Source organism: Harpia harpyja, chromosome 16 (genome assembly GCF_026419915.1).
Source record: "Harpia harpyja isolate bHarHar1 chromosome 16, bHarHar1 primary haplotype, whole genome shotgun sequence".
Lineage (NCBI taxonomy): Eukaryota > Metazoa > Chordata > Aves > Accipitriformes > Accipitridae > Harpia > Harpia harpyja.
The window spans coordinates 31188352-31202023 of record NC_068955.1 but is presented as its reverse complement, the minus strand read 5'-3'; the positions used below and the strand labels follow the sequence as shown (position 1 = coordinate 31202023).

Genomic DNA, 13672 nt, shown 5'->3' with positions numbered 1-13672 from the left:
TTTATTCTTAGCTTTTAATACTGAAAAAAAAAGTTTTGAACATTTGAACAATGAAATATTTAAACCAGGTAACATCGTAGGAAAAATGTGTTTAATACCACTGGATGTATTTTGGGATAAAATATTTAAGTTTTAAAATATAGCAAAAATATGATAAAACTACTGTATTAATAATCATAAAGGCTGTAGAACAGTATTTTTTGAGGAGGTGAACCCAGGTAAACCCAGTTACTGAGACAAAACCACCAATGCAACATTAGTGTAGCAAGACAATTCCTTAAGGTATAGGTATGAAATATTTGCTTAGAAGGGAAGGACATAAAACATTTAAATAGATTTATTTTTCAAGTGTTTACATAAGCCATGGACCAATTTGCTTTAAACGCTGAGTTAAAGAACTGCAAAGACATATATACAGGTATGTTTAAGGCCATCAGAAAATTTAAACCTGACAATTAACTAAAACGTAATTCTGAAGATTTACTTTATATGGTAGATGCATTACTAAAATTTATTCTAAAATTGAATAGCTTCAAAAAAGGAAATACATTTTCATTTAATAAAAGTCTAATGGATAATTACTAAAATTTGTCTTGATACCAAAGTTTCAGGTGTACTCTTGATCCACTATTGGGTATCTGAGCACATTTTGTAGAAAGGAGAAACTGGCCACCATAGTTGGAACTGAGCTAGTTACACCCATCTCATTATTTTATGAACATAAAAAACGTGGTGGTGGGGAAATGGAACCTAGCTTTTAAAATTAATGAGTTAATAATTGCAGCAAGAGCTAACACAGATAAATTTAACTCGGAACAAAATGTCAAGTTAAGCTGAAGTTTTCCTAATACAGTTCTCTCAAGCACCGCTCAAATGGGCTTTAGGATGCAGATTTTGGAAAACAGACTTCTCCATTAAGGCTGGATCTACAGAGCCACAAATAATTTTAATTGCATTATATTCAAAAAGCCTAAGAAAGTGGTTAATAGAATAGCACCTCTAACCCTTAGACAAACAGTTTAGAAAATTAGCTTCTCATCAGAGACTACCATACCACACCAAAAATTCAGCAACACCCAGTTTCTGAAACCCTGTAGGAACAGACAGAAATCCAAGACAATGCTTTTAAGTTTTCTTAGAAGCGTATGAGGGTCAGGGGCTTGCTTTCACAGAGAGGAAGAGACATTAAGTTTCTTTAACAGCCTACTACAGTGTAGGTATCTTCTTTCCCTTTAGTGTTAGATGATTTGAATGCAACATCGAACTCTAAGCAGCCAGGTGCAGTGGTTCTCAAAAGCATGGAACCTTTACTCTTGGAAAACATACTGACTGGGATGAAAATCATTTCAATGTAAAAGCAAGCAGTATTTGCAAACCAGGAAGTTTGAAGGACCTTCCCCATTTCCCTCCCTCTGGAAAAACAAATTGGCCACACAGAAACACATTATAGTTTAAGCAATTCGCCTTCTTCATAACTATCAGGTATGCTAATCTGGTATTAAATAAGGGAATTTTCCCAAAGTTCACATCAAAGCTCCTTCTGTTAAGTTCTGCCACTGACTATAAGAAAGCCAAGATTAGTATGAGACCAATCAAACGCTCAGATGCTGATGTTAAGATTTGACTGTTCCATCACAACAAATTTTGTCATTTAGAGAAAACCAGAATTAGAAGGAAACCATACAATTTTGTGATGTTTGAGTTTTCAAAGTTCCCAACAATAATCGTAACTATATTTAAGTCCAGATTTAAATCAGGAAATAATCTTTCAAGGTTGAAAGTTTTATTTTCAGGACTGTTTCCTGCTTCCTATTAAGATGAGGCAGATTTTTAGGTCAATCAGTGGTGAAGAACACCTACCCACCCCATCTGTAGAACTTCGCTGGTGCCAGCTCAAGCGTTTAAAACCCCTTTCTAGTCCATTCCATATTCCATGCAGATGGAATACTGTAAAAACGGGTGCATAGATTTGAAAGACTAAAATATACAGTCTACTTCATATAGTCACAAACCTCAACTCCAGCTATAAATTTGTATATTCAAGTATCTGTTTTGATACTTTGCATACACTTTAATCAAGAACAGTTTCGCATGAGCAAGAGGGGTGATCCTTTACTTTTCAAGAGGTGACTGGCAGCCTTATTAACGGGGCTGGTTAATGAGCAGTGTTCTCATGTCCCTTTGTACCCACAGGAGACTTGAGATAGGAGAAAACTGAAGAATACAGCACAATTTTGTCCACTGAGCCCAAAACCTTCTATCTCAGATGTGCATTTATAATAAATGGTTGTTGCAAAGAAGAGGTAAGAAAAGTCAACTACTCAGCTTAGGCAACACCAGAACCTAAAAAAAAAAAAAAAAAAAAAAAGGAAGGTAAAGATTTTTCTGATGGATTGGTTTTGTATCTTATTCTGCTGGACCACAAAGGTTTTGCCTTATTTGCTTCTAATCGTATGAAGGGTAACCACTTTTTCAGTATCATTTATCATCTTTTCAATGTTTGTCTAGAGTAAAAGCCTTTTCAGTAACTTTTCTCTCTCCAAAGTAGTTACTCAAATGCCATCTGGGGGAAAGAAGGAAGCTCAATCCATTCTCCAAAGACACATATGAAAGTAACCTGTAACCCAATCAAAGAATCTGCCTAACAAATAAGGTCAGCGGGACATTTTGAGAAGACACATTTTTAAGATCACAAAGTTCTCCGAGCTATAAAGTCCCAGCAGAATACATTAACTGTCTATTAACAAGTCAACACTACTCTTCCAACTACTCTGGATGAAGTTATGCCTTAAGAGATTACTATACACAAAGACAGTATCTTGGAAAGAAAGCAGGGATTAAGTGAAGTCTAGTCATCCCTCCACAGCCAAATCCAGAAGCTGTATTGGTGAACTGTTCTTAAAAAGACATTCCGTATTCAGGGAGAACACAGAAGTTAAATGTAGGACAAAACCGACCTTAGGTATGAGACAATAGCTATGATTTCCGAGTTAAGTATTTAAGTTGTAGGACATCTAGGAAGGATCCAGGTTTCCCAGACACAGTAACATTAGGCAGAAACATCTGGAAACTCAAGTGATTTATAAATTATTTACTCAAGAATCCTTGTATTACAGCCTAGACAAAATAAGATGCTGAAGCTACAAGTTGTTCTCAAACACATACCACTGTACAGCCTAGCAATATTAAATAAAGCCCCTGCCAAAATAAAAATCTGCATCTCCTCACAGTAGCTGTATATGCAAGAAAGCAGTCATAACTAGTCTTGTTATGCTCCCAGAAGAGTGACTCACAGAAGAATCGGGTAAAACCACCAAAGAGTACAACTGATGTGTCTACACGCAGGCTCAGTAGTAGCACTTTGTTATGCTCACTCACGCTTCCCAACCACAGGCATCAGGCCCTACCACAGCACCTAACTAGAACGACCACAGCTCATCCCCCGGCACCCAGAAAGGGCTCTGCAACAGAACCAGCCCAGAACTGCCACCAATAGGATCACTTCTTACAATGGTCTTTGTTCAAAAGATGGTCTTTTTCAAAAGAAACATATCTAGGAGTGCTTGTGATCTAGAGGTAACTCAGATCTAGAGCTAAGTTACAGAGCGAAGATACTTAAAAGCTCCCCTGAACAGGCCAGAAAACCAGTTAGTGGATCTATGTGCCATACTGTGACTCAAGCCAATTTTTCAGCATACTGTTTATTAGACAGACGTATTGAGATTAACGGAGTCAGTGCAAATTCCCAGATTAAACACATCTTATGTACTTGCTTTACGGTTATTATTCTAACACATCTCCCTCTATCAGCATACAGTAGAGCAGCTACTCTAAAGACCATTTTCATACATGAAAAGGCTTACAAAGTTGTATCTCAGTTAAGAGGCCTCTCAACTACCTGATGTTTTATTAATAAATTTAAGTTGGAAAAAAAAGAGCAAACCCCAAAACCTTAAGTGGAATGTTCTGATCCATTCAGAGGTCTTTAATTCAGTATGCTGCAAGTTTACTGTCAAACTACAATTAGCTATTTAAGAAGCATTTGGTGTGCAATGGAAAAAGCTGAATAGCTTGTGTTCTATCAACCATTTAAAAAGTAAGCTGATGCACAAAAAGTTAAAATAATAATAATAATTAAAAAAAAAGAATTCACTGTTTTCCTACATCAGTTCAACATCAAAAGGTTTGTCTTTTTATTTTTTCCAGTTAAAAAACAGTTGGGACTATTATCTCAGTAATAGCTTCCTAAAAAAGACACAGAACAGCAACTTCTCACCGGACTGCAGTTTATATTGTTGTACTGGTACGGAATGTTTCTAGACCTTGACTAAAACTGCTGCTTCTAGCCATCAGCATCGTTTCAAGATGTCTGGTGTGTAATATCGTCTTCACAAGCTTATCACTTTTCTCAGTAAAAACATCTCATTTGTGCTCTTCACACAGAACATGGAAAAGTGATATTACCACCTATTTGTAGAGTTTCAGATTATTTCACAACAAAATCAAAACATCTGACTACAAGTTCTGAAAGTTCAGTTATGATACAAAGTAGAAATGACCCTCTGAGTGAAAACAACCTTCAGTTTTATATATAACAGTTAAACAACATGTAGCTGTTCCTTAATTTCACCTTTCCACAGGTAGGATTTGATGAGCAATACTTAACACATATAGCACTTTCCTTCTTGCACGTGCTATAGAATGCAACAGAACTACCAACACCTCTATGGAGGCAGCTATCAATATATTCTCCCCACTGCAGAGAGAGTGCATGTGCGCAAAAGGTAGGCACAAGTGATTTTCCAAAGATTATACCACAAGTATGCAGTAAAACTTGAATAAGACTTGGTATTTTCCAGCTCCTAGTCTTATGCCATTACTTTTATACATTGCTGCCTTGATGAAAAGGAAAGTCCGTAAAAAGAAGTTTCCCAGAAGTCACAGCTATTAGAATAAAATCAGAAAAACAGGAGGAGGGTTTACAACTATTCAGGAAGAAGAGAATCTATCAGGGAAAAAAAACCCAAAACCTTATGAAATGTCACCCCATCACATTACATTTGTTTCAGTCGCTGAAAACCAGTGTTCCAGGATACAATTTTTATAAACATGTTTTATTTGTCTTGCTTATACCATTAGAACTGTAACTGCTGGCTGTCATTTCCCTTAAAAGGGGAAATCAATTCAAACACATACTGGTGCTTTTCAAAAGATAGCAATTAAAAGGGCAGCAGCAGCGGGCATTTGAGATTTCTTAAAACCTTCAAGGCTGCAGGAAAGACAAAAGGACATGTGACCAAAAGTGTTATGATTATCCATTAGAGATTTCCATCAGTACCGGAATCAGTTATTTAGGTGATAATACAGCAAGGTCAAGTATTAGTGACAGACAATGTGCAAGTCATAAGGAATGATAGAGAATACCAATCCTTACAAAAGTCATTGCTATCAAAGAAACTTAGAAGTGTTTCAAAGAGATATCTAAATACTTCACATCAAATATACAGTGGCCATCCAGATCATATCTCACATTTGTTGCAAAAGTTTGTTGAAGTGCCAAATCAAAGCTTTTCTTCTTGTTTAAAAAAAAAAAAAAAAATTACACAATTACATTAGCAGTTATGCAAGCGATCTTAAATCCTTAGCCACAGTAAACAGGGCCCTGGTGAGGAGGAGTGCTGCAGCTAAGGGGTGCTGCTGCTTTGTCAAAAACTGGCTATAAGCCTATTTGTCTATTCAGGGAAATATGCATTACTACGCATCTTTAACTGTTCAGTGCTTCAATTTAGTAAGAAAAAGCTGAAATGCAGTTGCTCTACCAAGCCACACTTCACCTTTTCCATCCTTTCATGGGAACATTAAGTTTTATCAACTGCCACCACAGTAAATCTTTAAGAATTTGCAGATTTTATCCAAATTTGTTACATCACTTTTAAACATCAGAAGTGAGTCTTTGCTTTTTCCTGCCACTTCAGTTAACCATGGAGATTGGATCACCCTGAAAATTGCCTTTTTTGCTTTACTCTTAGCAAGGGTGAGGAATCTGAATCTCATGTGCAAGGCTCAAGATGATGCTTAGGACAGAACATGCAGAGTAAACGTTGATTCGTTCCTTTCAATATCCAGGTAATATAAAGCTGGCAACTGTAGTCCTGTCATTATGGGTAATGAAAATAGTCCCTTTACAACAAACTTCCTGTAAGGGAGAACAAATAGATAATAACTCTTCTGGTAACATGTATAGTACACTGGCCAGTGTGTTTTTGGCGTTTAATGTAATCCCGTGAATTTGTTTAATTCACTTGCTGAGCATTCATTTGAGGCATCCCTCTGTTTGGTCTTGGGGGTCCTCCACGACCTAGAAAACAGACAAAAAGGCTCTTGAATTATGCATGAAGTCAGGTTATTTTAAAAAAATTCCTAAAAACTCTGGTCCAAACTGGTAACAATTCCCGGATGCGTATCTAGACTATATATGGTCTTAAAAGCTCCTTCAAATCAAAACTCAACAGTACGTAACCTGTCTTTTCATTTTTCAGCTTTATCCCAGTACTTTTTTTCCCAGAACTACAAAGTTGTAATCACTTCAAGTAAGAAGTTTTGCAGTAATGTAAGGCAATAATTGGTTTACTGTATTTTAAATTTAAGTACTGTAACCTAACTAATCATGTTTTAACTTCCATTCCTCCTTAAGAAAGAGACTGCCTGTAGCTCACACTCTCACTATATGAGAATTGTAGGTCACTTGGGGAATCCCTCTCATGTTTGCCTGCACATCCCTGCCCAACGAACCTCAAGACTTGCCTTCATTATAGTTGTGCTTCCTGAAATATGCTCTCAGCTTCACTACAGCCTAATACCACATTGGACTTCAGGCCACAGTTCCACACTATAGGGCTTTCAGTACTAAGACAGTCAAGGACAGAACTCTTCAAAACCGGACTACCACGTGGAACTGTGGTTTTGCAAACAGTGCAACGTACAGCCTTGAGCTGTCCTCACTGACAAGGCACTCTGGTGATAACTCAAGATTCTCATGGAAATGTCTGTATCGAGACAGAAGACAGTCTAATCACCAAAAATCTACTAAAAAAAAAAAAGAACTGTGGAAATAGCATTGAAAATAAAATTTAGAAGTTCCACTACAGCCTCATTATGTGTGGGGGTTTGTTTTGTCTTCTCAGTGGCAAACACTCTTAGGAAGCTACAGGACAACACACCTCCATAAGCTAAAAGCAACAATTCTATACGATCAAGGAACAGATGAGTGTGGAGGGAAGTTTAGCATCCTTAGATCTAGAGATATCCACAACAGATGCAGTAGGACATTTTTTAGTGCAACAGAGTAACACACAATTCTGAAGACTGACAGTGGGCTCAAGCCTGACGTCTGCTTTATAAGCAAGTCTTACTTGCAAACTACTAATGCACCTAGTAGGCAGATCGTAAGTCACAATAAACATCACCAAAAAAAAAAAAAAATCATTTTCCTAAGGCTTTCATTAATAAAAGGCAACTAAATAGTTCTGCCACATTTAAAGTGTCAAAAGCAATTGTTGTTTTAACTTCTTTACAAAGAATTCCTCATTCAACAACCCAATAAACTTCCACCACAAGTTCAAAGGATGACAGTAGAACTCAAGTCAGAAGGAACCTCAAGAGGTCCTCCAAGTCCAAGCCCTGTTCAAAAGCAGGGTCAACTATGAGGTCAGAGGAAATTTAAGCTTATTCTTCAGCTGTGACCTGCTGAATAAGGAGTAAGGTCACTTTAAATTCCAGAACTCCAGAATTTGGATCAAAAACTTGCATTCAGCCCAAATCAATTATTTACTACTCAGGAATTACCTCTAGGAGCTCCCCGAGGTCCACTTTGTCCAGAGCCACGTTTGAAATTCTGTTGATATCCATCCTGAAACAAAGAAATGAAAAAAGTTACGACAAACCCTGGGGATTTTGTTATGTTTCAGGACGCTATTAGTTGCCAATAAAATAAGGAGCATTTGAAACAATATGCACTGACAAAACACCTGTGACTTCAACTTATAGCATTTTATTAGTTTAAATTAATCTTAGAAAAATAAACTCTTATTCCTACTGGTACCTAGCAGATACAGTAAAATGTACAATGATAAATTCTCTCTCCAGTTACAGGGTGTGGTGTTCAATGTAAATAAGAAATGTAAATAGAGCTATTTAGTGTTCAAATTTTTCAAACTACACAGAGACCACACAGATGAATTTGCTGAAGGACCAGTCAATAAATGAAGCATCATTCTAACAGTAGCATCAAAATCTACCATCTCATTTGTTTATAAATACATGTTTGGGGATATGCAGAGTTAGACATTTTCCAGTCAGTCTTAAGCTGAACAACAAAATTCTACGCAAATTTCAGAGTAACATATCAGCATTGCAGAAGACAGGCAATCCCAAACAAGTTTGAAAAGTTAATTTCAATGGATTTAAGTTCTTCTTTAAGCTTCTATCTCACAAAGCTGTGAAAATAATTAAAGAAAGAGTTCTTTATAATTCACTCAACCTTGCTCTAGTTACTAGACTAATTCATTTAGAGATCAATCAGCCAAACAGCACACGTTTCCCAATTATAACCAGCCATTTAATATTCTGCTATTCCTAAATACCTGTTTAGTACCTGAATTTTTTGTCTTCGTTAGAAATAAAAAAAAGTCCTCAGAAAAGTTTTCACTAATAGATTTGTTTGAGTGCTTTCTTTGACAGGTACTTTTTTCTTCTTCTTCTAGACTGTCACAACATAATGGTATCTTACCCGCTGGTAGTTTGAATAATCCCGAGGAGCATTAAATTGGGGCTGCGTGTAACCACTGTTCGGAGTGTTGGAAAAGGAAGGACGGTAGCCATCATATCCTCCTACAAAACATGGTACAAGTCTTTCACTTGGAAATAACTTATTACTTCATGCTACCACATAAAGAAAAGCAACAACAGCATTTTATCTAAACCTGAGGGAAAAAACCCTTTAGTAAGTACTGTTTACCTACACGTCAAGCAAATGTTTGCAACATCAGTGCTAATACTATTACGAGAAACAAGAATTAAGACCTCATAAGAACTGGGAGGAGATAGCAACTCAATGCATTTCCCTAGTAATTTCAGGTTTGATTTACAGAACATTCAATCCAGAGCTAAACATAATACTAGGATCTAAATGTAACAGCTGTGACCTGCAAGGCCATTAACAGCCAACTCATGCAATAAGCTGCTCCTGAGACAGTACTCTTCTGAGTGCTGGGAACCATGTCCAAGGGTGGCTCCAGTCCCAAGGGTCTGACACTTGGAATCCAGACCAATTTTAAGCACGCAAGTAGCAACCACTGCATTCCCTACTACAATCATTTGTATTTTCATTATACAAGTTCCTCCTCTACTCTCCAACCACATAAGAGGAAGAGAACATGGCAAAAGCAGACAATACTGTATCCATTAGTCTAATCCCAGAACATCTGACAAGGAAACTGTCTCTCCCATTCTAACATACACATCTTCCTAACATTGACAGCCACATATAATAATCTCCAGGAATCATGAAAAGTTCTCTTATTTATCCAAAACTACAATATCATTCCTCCACTCCTGTTTATTCCCTCAGAGTAATGACTTTTGGACTTTTTTGTTCTTGTATTTCTACATGATCCAGCCTATTCTCAATATGATAAAACATGCAACTCTGAAATACCCTGCTTCTACCATAACTGGAAATAAAAACCATTTCTGAAATAGCACTTGGCATCTGAATTCCTCACTTAATGGTTGTGAAATTCAGCGGGATAGTTCCGTGTTTGCTTAAAACTTGCAGTAGATGCGCCTAATCAAACTAACACCAAGGCTTCAGCACAGAACAGAAAAAAAATGCCTCTTTGTTTACATCTAAGTAGGAAGCCTAACCAAACACCTAAAATTTAAGTTGCTTGAAGTTAGCTAAAGCAAATGGAATTTTTAGTACAAGTTTAAATATCTTACAGAGATACTACTACAATATAAAAACTACAGTAGGTCAGTTTAACACTTAGTATCTTGACACAGTGTTTCCAGAAAGAAGTCAAATGAGAGAGTTTAATAAAGCTGTTTACCTCTAAATCCATTTGCCGGTCCCCTGTAACCGTTCATTAAGCCACGAGCCCCACGTGATCCACCACGAGACACTCCTCGACTGTTATAATAAGGCTGACTGTTACGTGGAAATCCAGTATTCTGCTGGGGAGGTTGCTGGTGGTTACCCGCCACTTGATGAGTCTGGTCCGGGGAACCATGATAAGTACCAACCACTATATTGGAATTGGGGGGAAAAAAATGAAGTATAAAAGTCTGCATTTCTTTATGTTCCCACATATACTCTCTTCAAACTCAACGTTCAAAGCTCTCAAATACCACTGAACACATCAATATATGCTCACCCATTCAAAGAAAAATAATCTGCAGAATTCAGTACCAAGTTACTAGTCAGATATCCCACAATATTAAACCAACCCAGAAATAGTAGAGAGTTGATTTAAGTCAGCATCCAAAGTCTCTACTGTAAGCTCAGCAACAAGTATTCCTAACGCAGGTACAATTTTCCTGTGCTATTTCAAACCCTTTAAAAATCTAGAAAAAAAACCCCAATATGAATAAGTTAACCCACTTCTGTAACTTCCTCCCCTCTGAACTGGCAGAGAGCCACTAAGAATTATTTCCTTTCACAAATTAAATTCTGTTAGGTATAGCTATATTGACTAAGGTGAGATTAACGGAACACTTTAACAGAGCCGATGTTTTGACTGTACAGGCTGGAGGATTCTTTCTACAGGGCATGTAAATCAAAGGGCAAGAGCAAGATGGATAGCTTGAGACTATGTGCATCTCTGAAGTAAGGTATGCCACAACATCGTCACTTCACAGGAATCATCAGGAATGAAGTGGATTATGAAAGCAATCCGAGGGTTACAGGCTCAGTAAGTGTAATAAAAGATGTAATTCTGTATGTAAGAGCAAAACCGCTGTAAAATTTAGCCTGATACCAAGTGCTAAAGCAAGATCTCAAAGAATATTTGTCAGTGGTAAGTCCCTCTCATTTGCAGGGAATCACCCAAAAGGAAACACAACTTTGTCTCCTTCACTCAGTCAGAGCCCTATGGAACTTTTGCATAGGTCCTCCTTTCTCCTCAACTTCCCATCAATTCTTGTGGAACACAAAAAGTGGTCATCCTTTTGAGTGTTTAACGTGTGCAGGTTTTCTTCTAAGGCCACTGCATTTTCTGTGTATCAACAGTTCCATTTACTGTTAGTGTAATTTAAGCATTTAAAACTGCATAGCCCACCTTCCAAACCAGCATTCCCCAGACTATCCTTCTGCCTTAGGATAAACAAACAGTGTATAGATAAACAGTGAAAACTTGGTTCTCCCTCTTCTCATCTTACCCGCCCCAGTATCCCAACTTTCAAGAAGAAAAATTTCAAGATCATGATCAGTTTTAGAGAAAAAGGATCGGGCTCTTTTTCCTTACTCCACCTCCAGTAGTTGTTAGCACTTCACCCTTGTGATCTCTGTCCTGCGTCCTTCAGTCAAAATCCATCTCTGCATCTGCAAATTTTATCTCAGTGGAAAGCGAGGAGAGTGCTGGGAGAAGACTAGCTTTGTACGTAGACTTTATTTTACCGTTTGTTTTTTGAAGTTGCTAACTTGGAAAGCATTTTGCCTGCTGTATTCAAATCACGTCTAACTGATTTTAGCAAAACATTCTAGATCTTTGTGAACCTTCTATCACCTGTGAGAAGCAGTCCGTATTTGCTCTCAATTTAGCTTACTATTTCCTTTTTAAGATGTCATCTCAAATAGTATAACCTTTTTTTTTTTAAAAGCAAATTTAAGGATCATCCAACCTTATCAGCAGAGCAAGTAGTCCACTACACTGCTTTCACCTTTAGAATAATCCTTAATCCTGTTCATGTTTTTTTAAACCCATATAAAACTGAATCAAGTGGGAAAATTCTTTTAACAATTGGGAGATATACATATCGAATTTTGCCCCCTGTTGGATATTCAAACCAAGACAGAATAACAAAAACCAGTATTGTTCAAGGGAAAGCTTCGCAAGACTAGTAACATTTGAGAACGCGTGACATGCTTTGCTCTGCTAGTCCTAGACATCATCTAGGACTTCACAGCCTGATCACCTGCTCTACTGAGGCTATTGCCACTTTAGTTTTTGCTGAAATAAGTTTACCTGTCTGGAGTTGTTCTTGCTGAAGATCTGATTGTTCTACTTGGTGAGGCTGATTGGAGAAACTCTGGTTATAACTGGCCTGGTACTGATTTTGCTGCTTAAGGGTTTCTGGCTCATTAACAGGAGGAACAGGTGCATTCATGTTGAATACCTACGATGGTAGAAAAATAGCTCTCTGGTCCAACTAATTTTTTACAATTCTTCATCACATCATGTAAAGAAGTATGCAAGTCTGAGACGTGAATAACCAAAGGCTATTTTATATAATTACGTGACTGATTCCAGTGTTTGTGTAACAACAAAAGGAATGACTAAGAAAATAAAGGGATTCGATATTAATTTACTACTTACTGTTTGCATGGATTGGAATGGAGCTGCATTAACATTGATTCCGCTGCTATGCAAAGGCTTGCTAGACCCAGCTGGGAACACCTGTGGCTGGGATACAGTGGGAAGTGATGATGATGATGGGGTCTGGTCTGCATTCAGTGACATTGAAGCCTAATAATTAAAACAAACAACATTTTAGCAGCTTTTGAATAATACCAAAAATTTAACTTATAAACTTCACTTAAAAAAATGTGACAATGCCTCAGGTTCACCTCAACAAATGAGTATTTTCTACTTCAGCTGAACAACTTCATTCACAACAGCATAATGGGACAGGAAAAACCTAGCAGTCTTCTCCCTCTAACTTGAAGCACAACTAGAAAAAAACTAGAGGGGGAAATGAAAAAGTTTCTGGGCTAACTGCTAGCCAATGTAAAAAAAATAAATGACATTTCCTAAGCCAACAACGCTGATGCTCATATGCTGATGTTGGCATCTTACTTCTAACTAAACAGACAATCTTGTAAATTAGAAGTCTTACTATGAAGGACTTAACTGGTCACAGACAGGCTCAAAACTTTGAAATTAAACAGAACCGAAGCGGCCCTATCAATAGGTAACTGAAAATTACAAAACTTTATTTACAAAGAAACAGAGACTAACATTTGATCACACCTGCAAGCAGAGTCCTTCCCACCCCTACGAAATCTGACTTGCCTGAATCTGGTCAATTGATTCTTTCTGTGGCCGTTGCTCTGTTGTGTGAGAAGGCTGATACATGGGTTGGGAGGCTGTATATCCCTCACTTGTAGAAGAAACCAAGGGAACCTGACAAAATAAACCCCAAAGCCCCCAAAAGTCAGCTGATGCTCACACACGGTTTTTATAAAAAGTATCACAGAACTCTGGAATGAATGGTACTTTCTAGTAAAATTATGTATTCCAGCAAATCTTTATAACCATTAAAAATTAAGTGCTTTTTAACAAGTAGAGGTTTAACCACCTCATCTCGACATATATTCTAACACGCCACTCCACCCACCCTCTCCCAGATTGTATTCTGTGGATATTTCTGAATCAGCTGGACATGTATTTGCTTT

The 13672-nt window shown here is 37.4% G+C and overlaps 1 protein-coding gene across 3 annotated transcripts in view; it reads right to left on the bottom strand.

Annotated features, from left to right (window-relative positions):
• Positions 1 to 319: 319 nt before the first annotated feature.
• Positions 320 to 13672, bottom strand: part of CAPRIN1 (cell cycle associated protein 1) — a 40145-nt gene continuing 26792 nt past the window's right edge. For 2 of the 3 annotated variants that reach the window (XM_052810401.1, XM_052810402.1), the window contains 7 exons: positions 13290 to 13400; positions 12594 to 12743; positions 12243 to 12393; positions 10110 to 10304; positions 8789 to 8889; positions 7846 to 7909; positions 320 to 6358 (listed from right to left, as the gene is read on the bottom strand). In XM_052810401.1, coding sequence (XP_052666361.1) covers positions 6294 to 6358; positions 7846 to 7909; positions 8789 to 8889; positions 10110 to 10304; positions 12243 to 12393; positions 12594 to 12743; positions 13290 to 13400 — 837 coding nt within the window. In that variant the 3' untranslated portion in view covers positions 320 to 6293. The remainder of the gene's footprint in view (positions 6359 to 7845; positions 7910 to 8788; positions 8890 to 10109; positions 10305 to 12242; positions 12394 to 12593; positions 12744 to 13289; positions 13401 to 13672) is intronic. The other variant, XM_052810403.1, reaches the window with a different exon arrangement.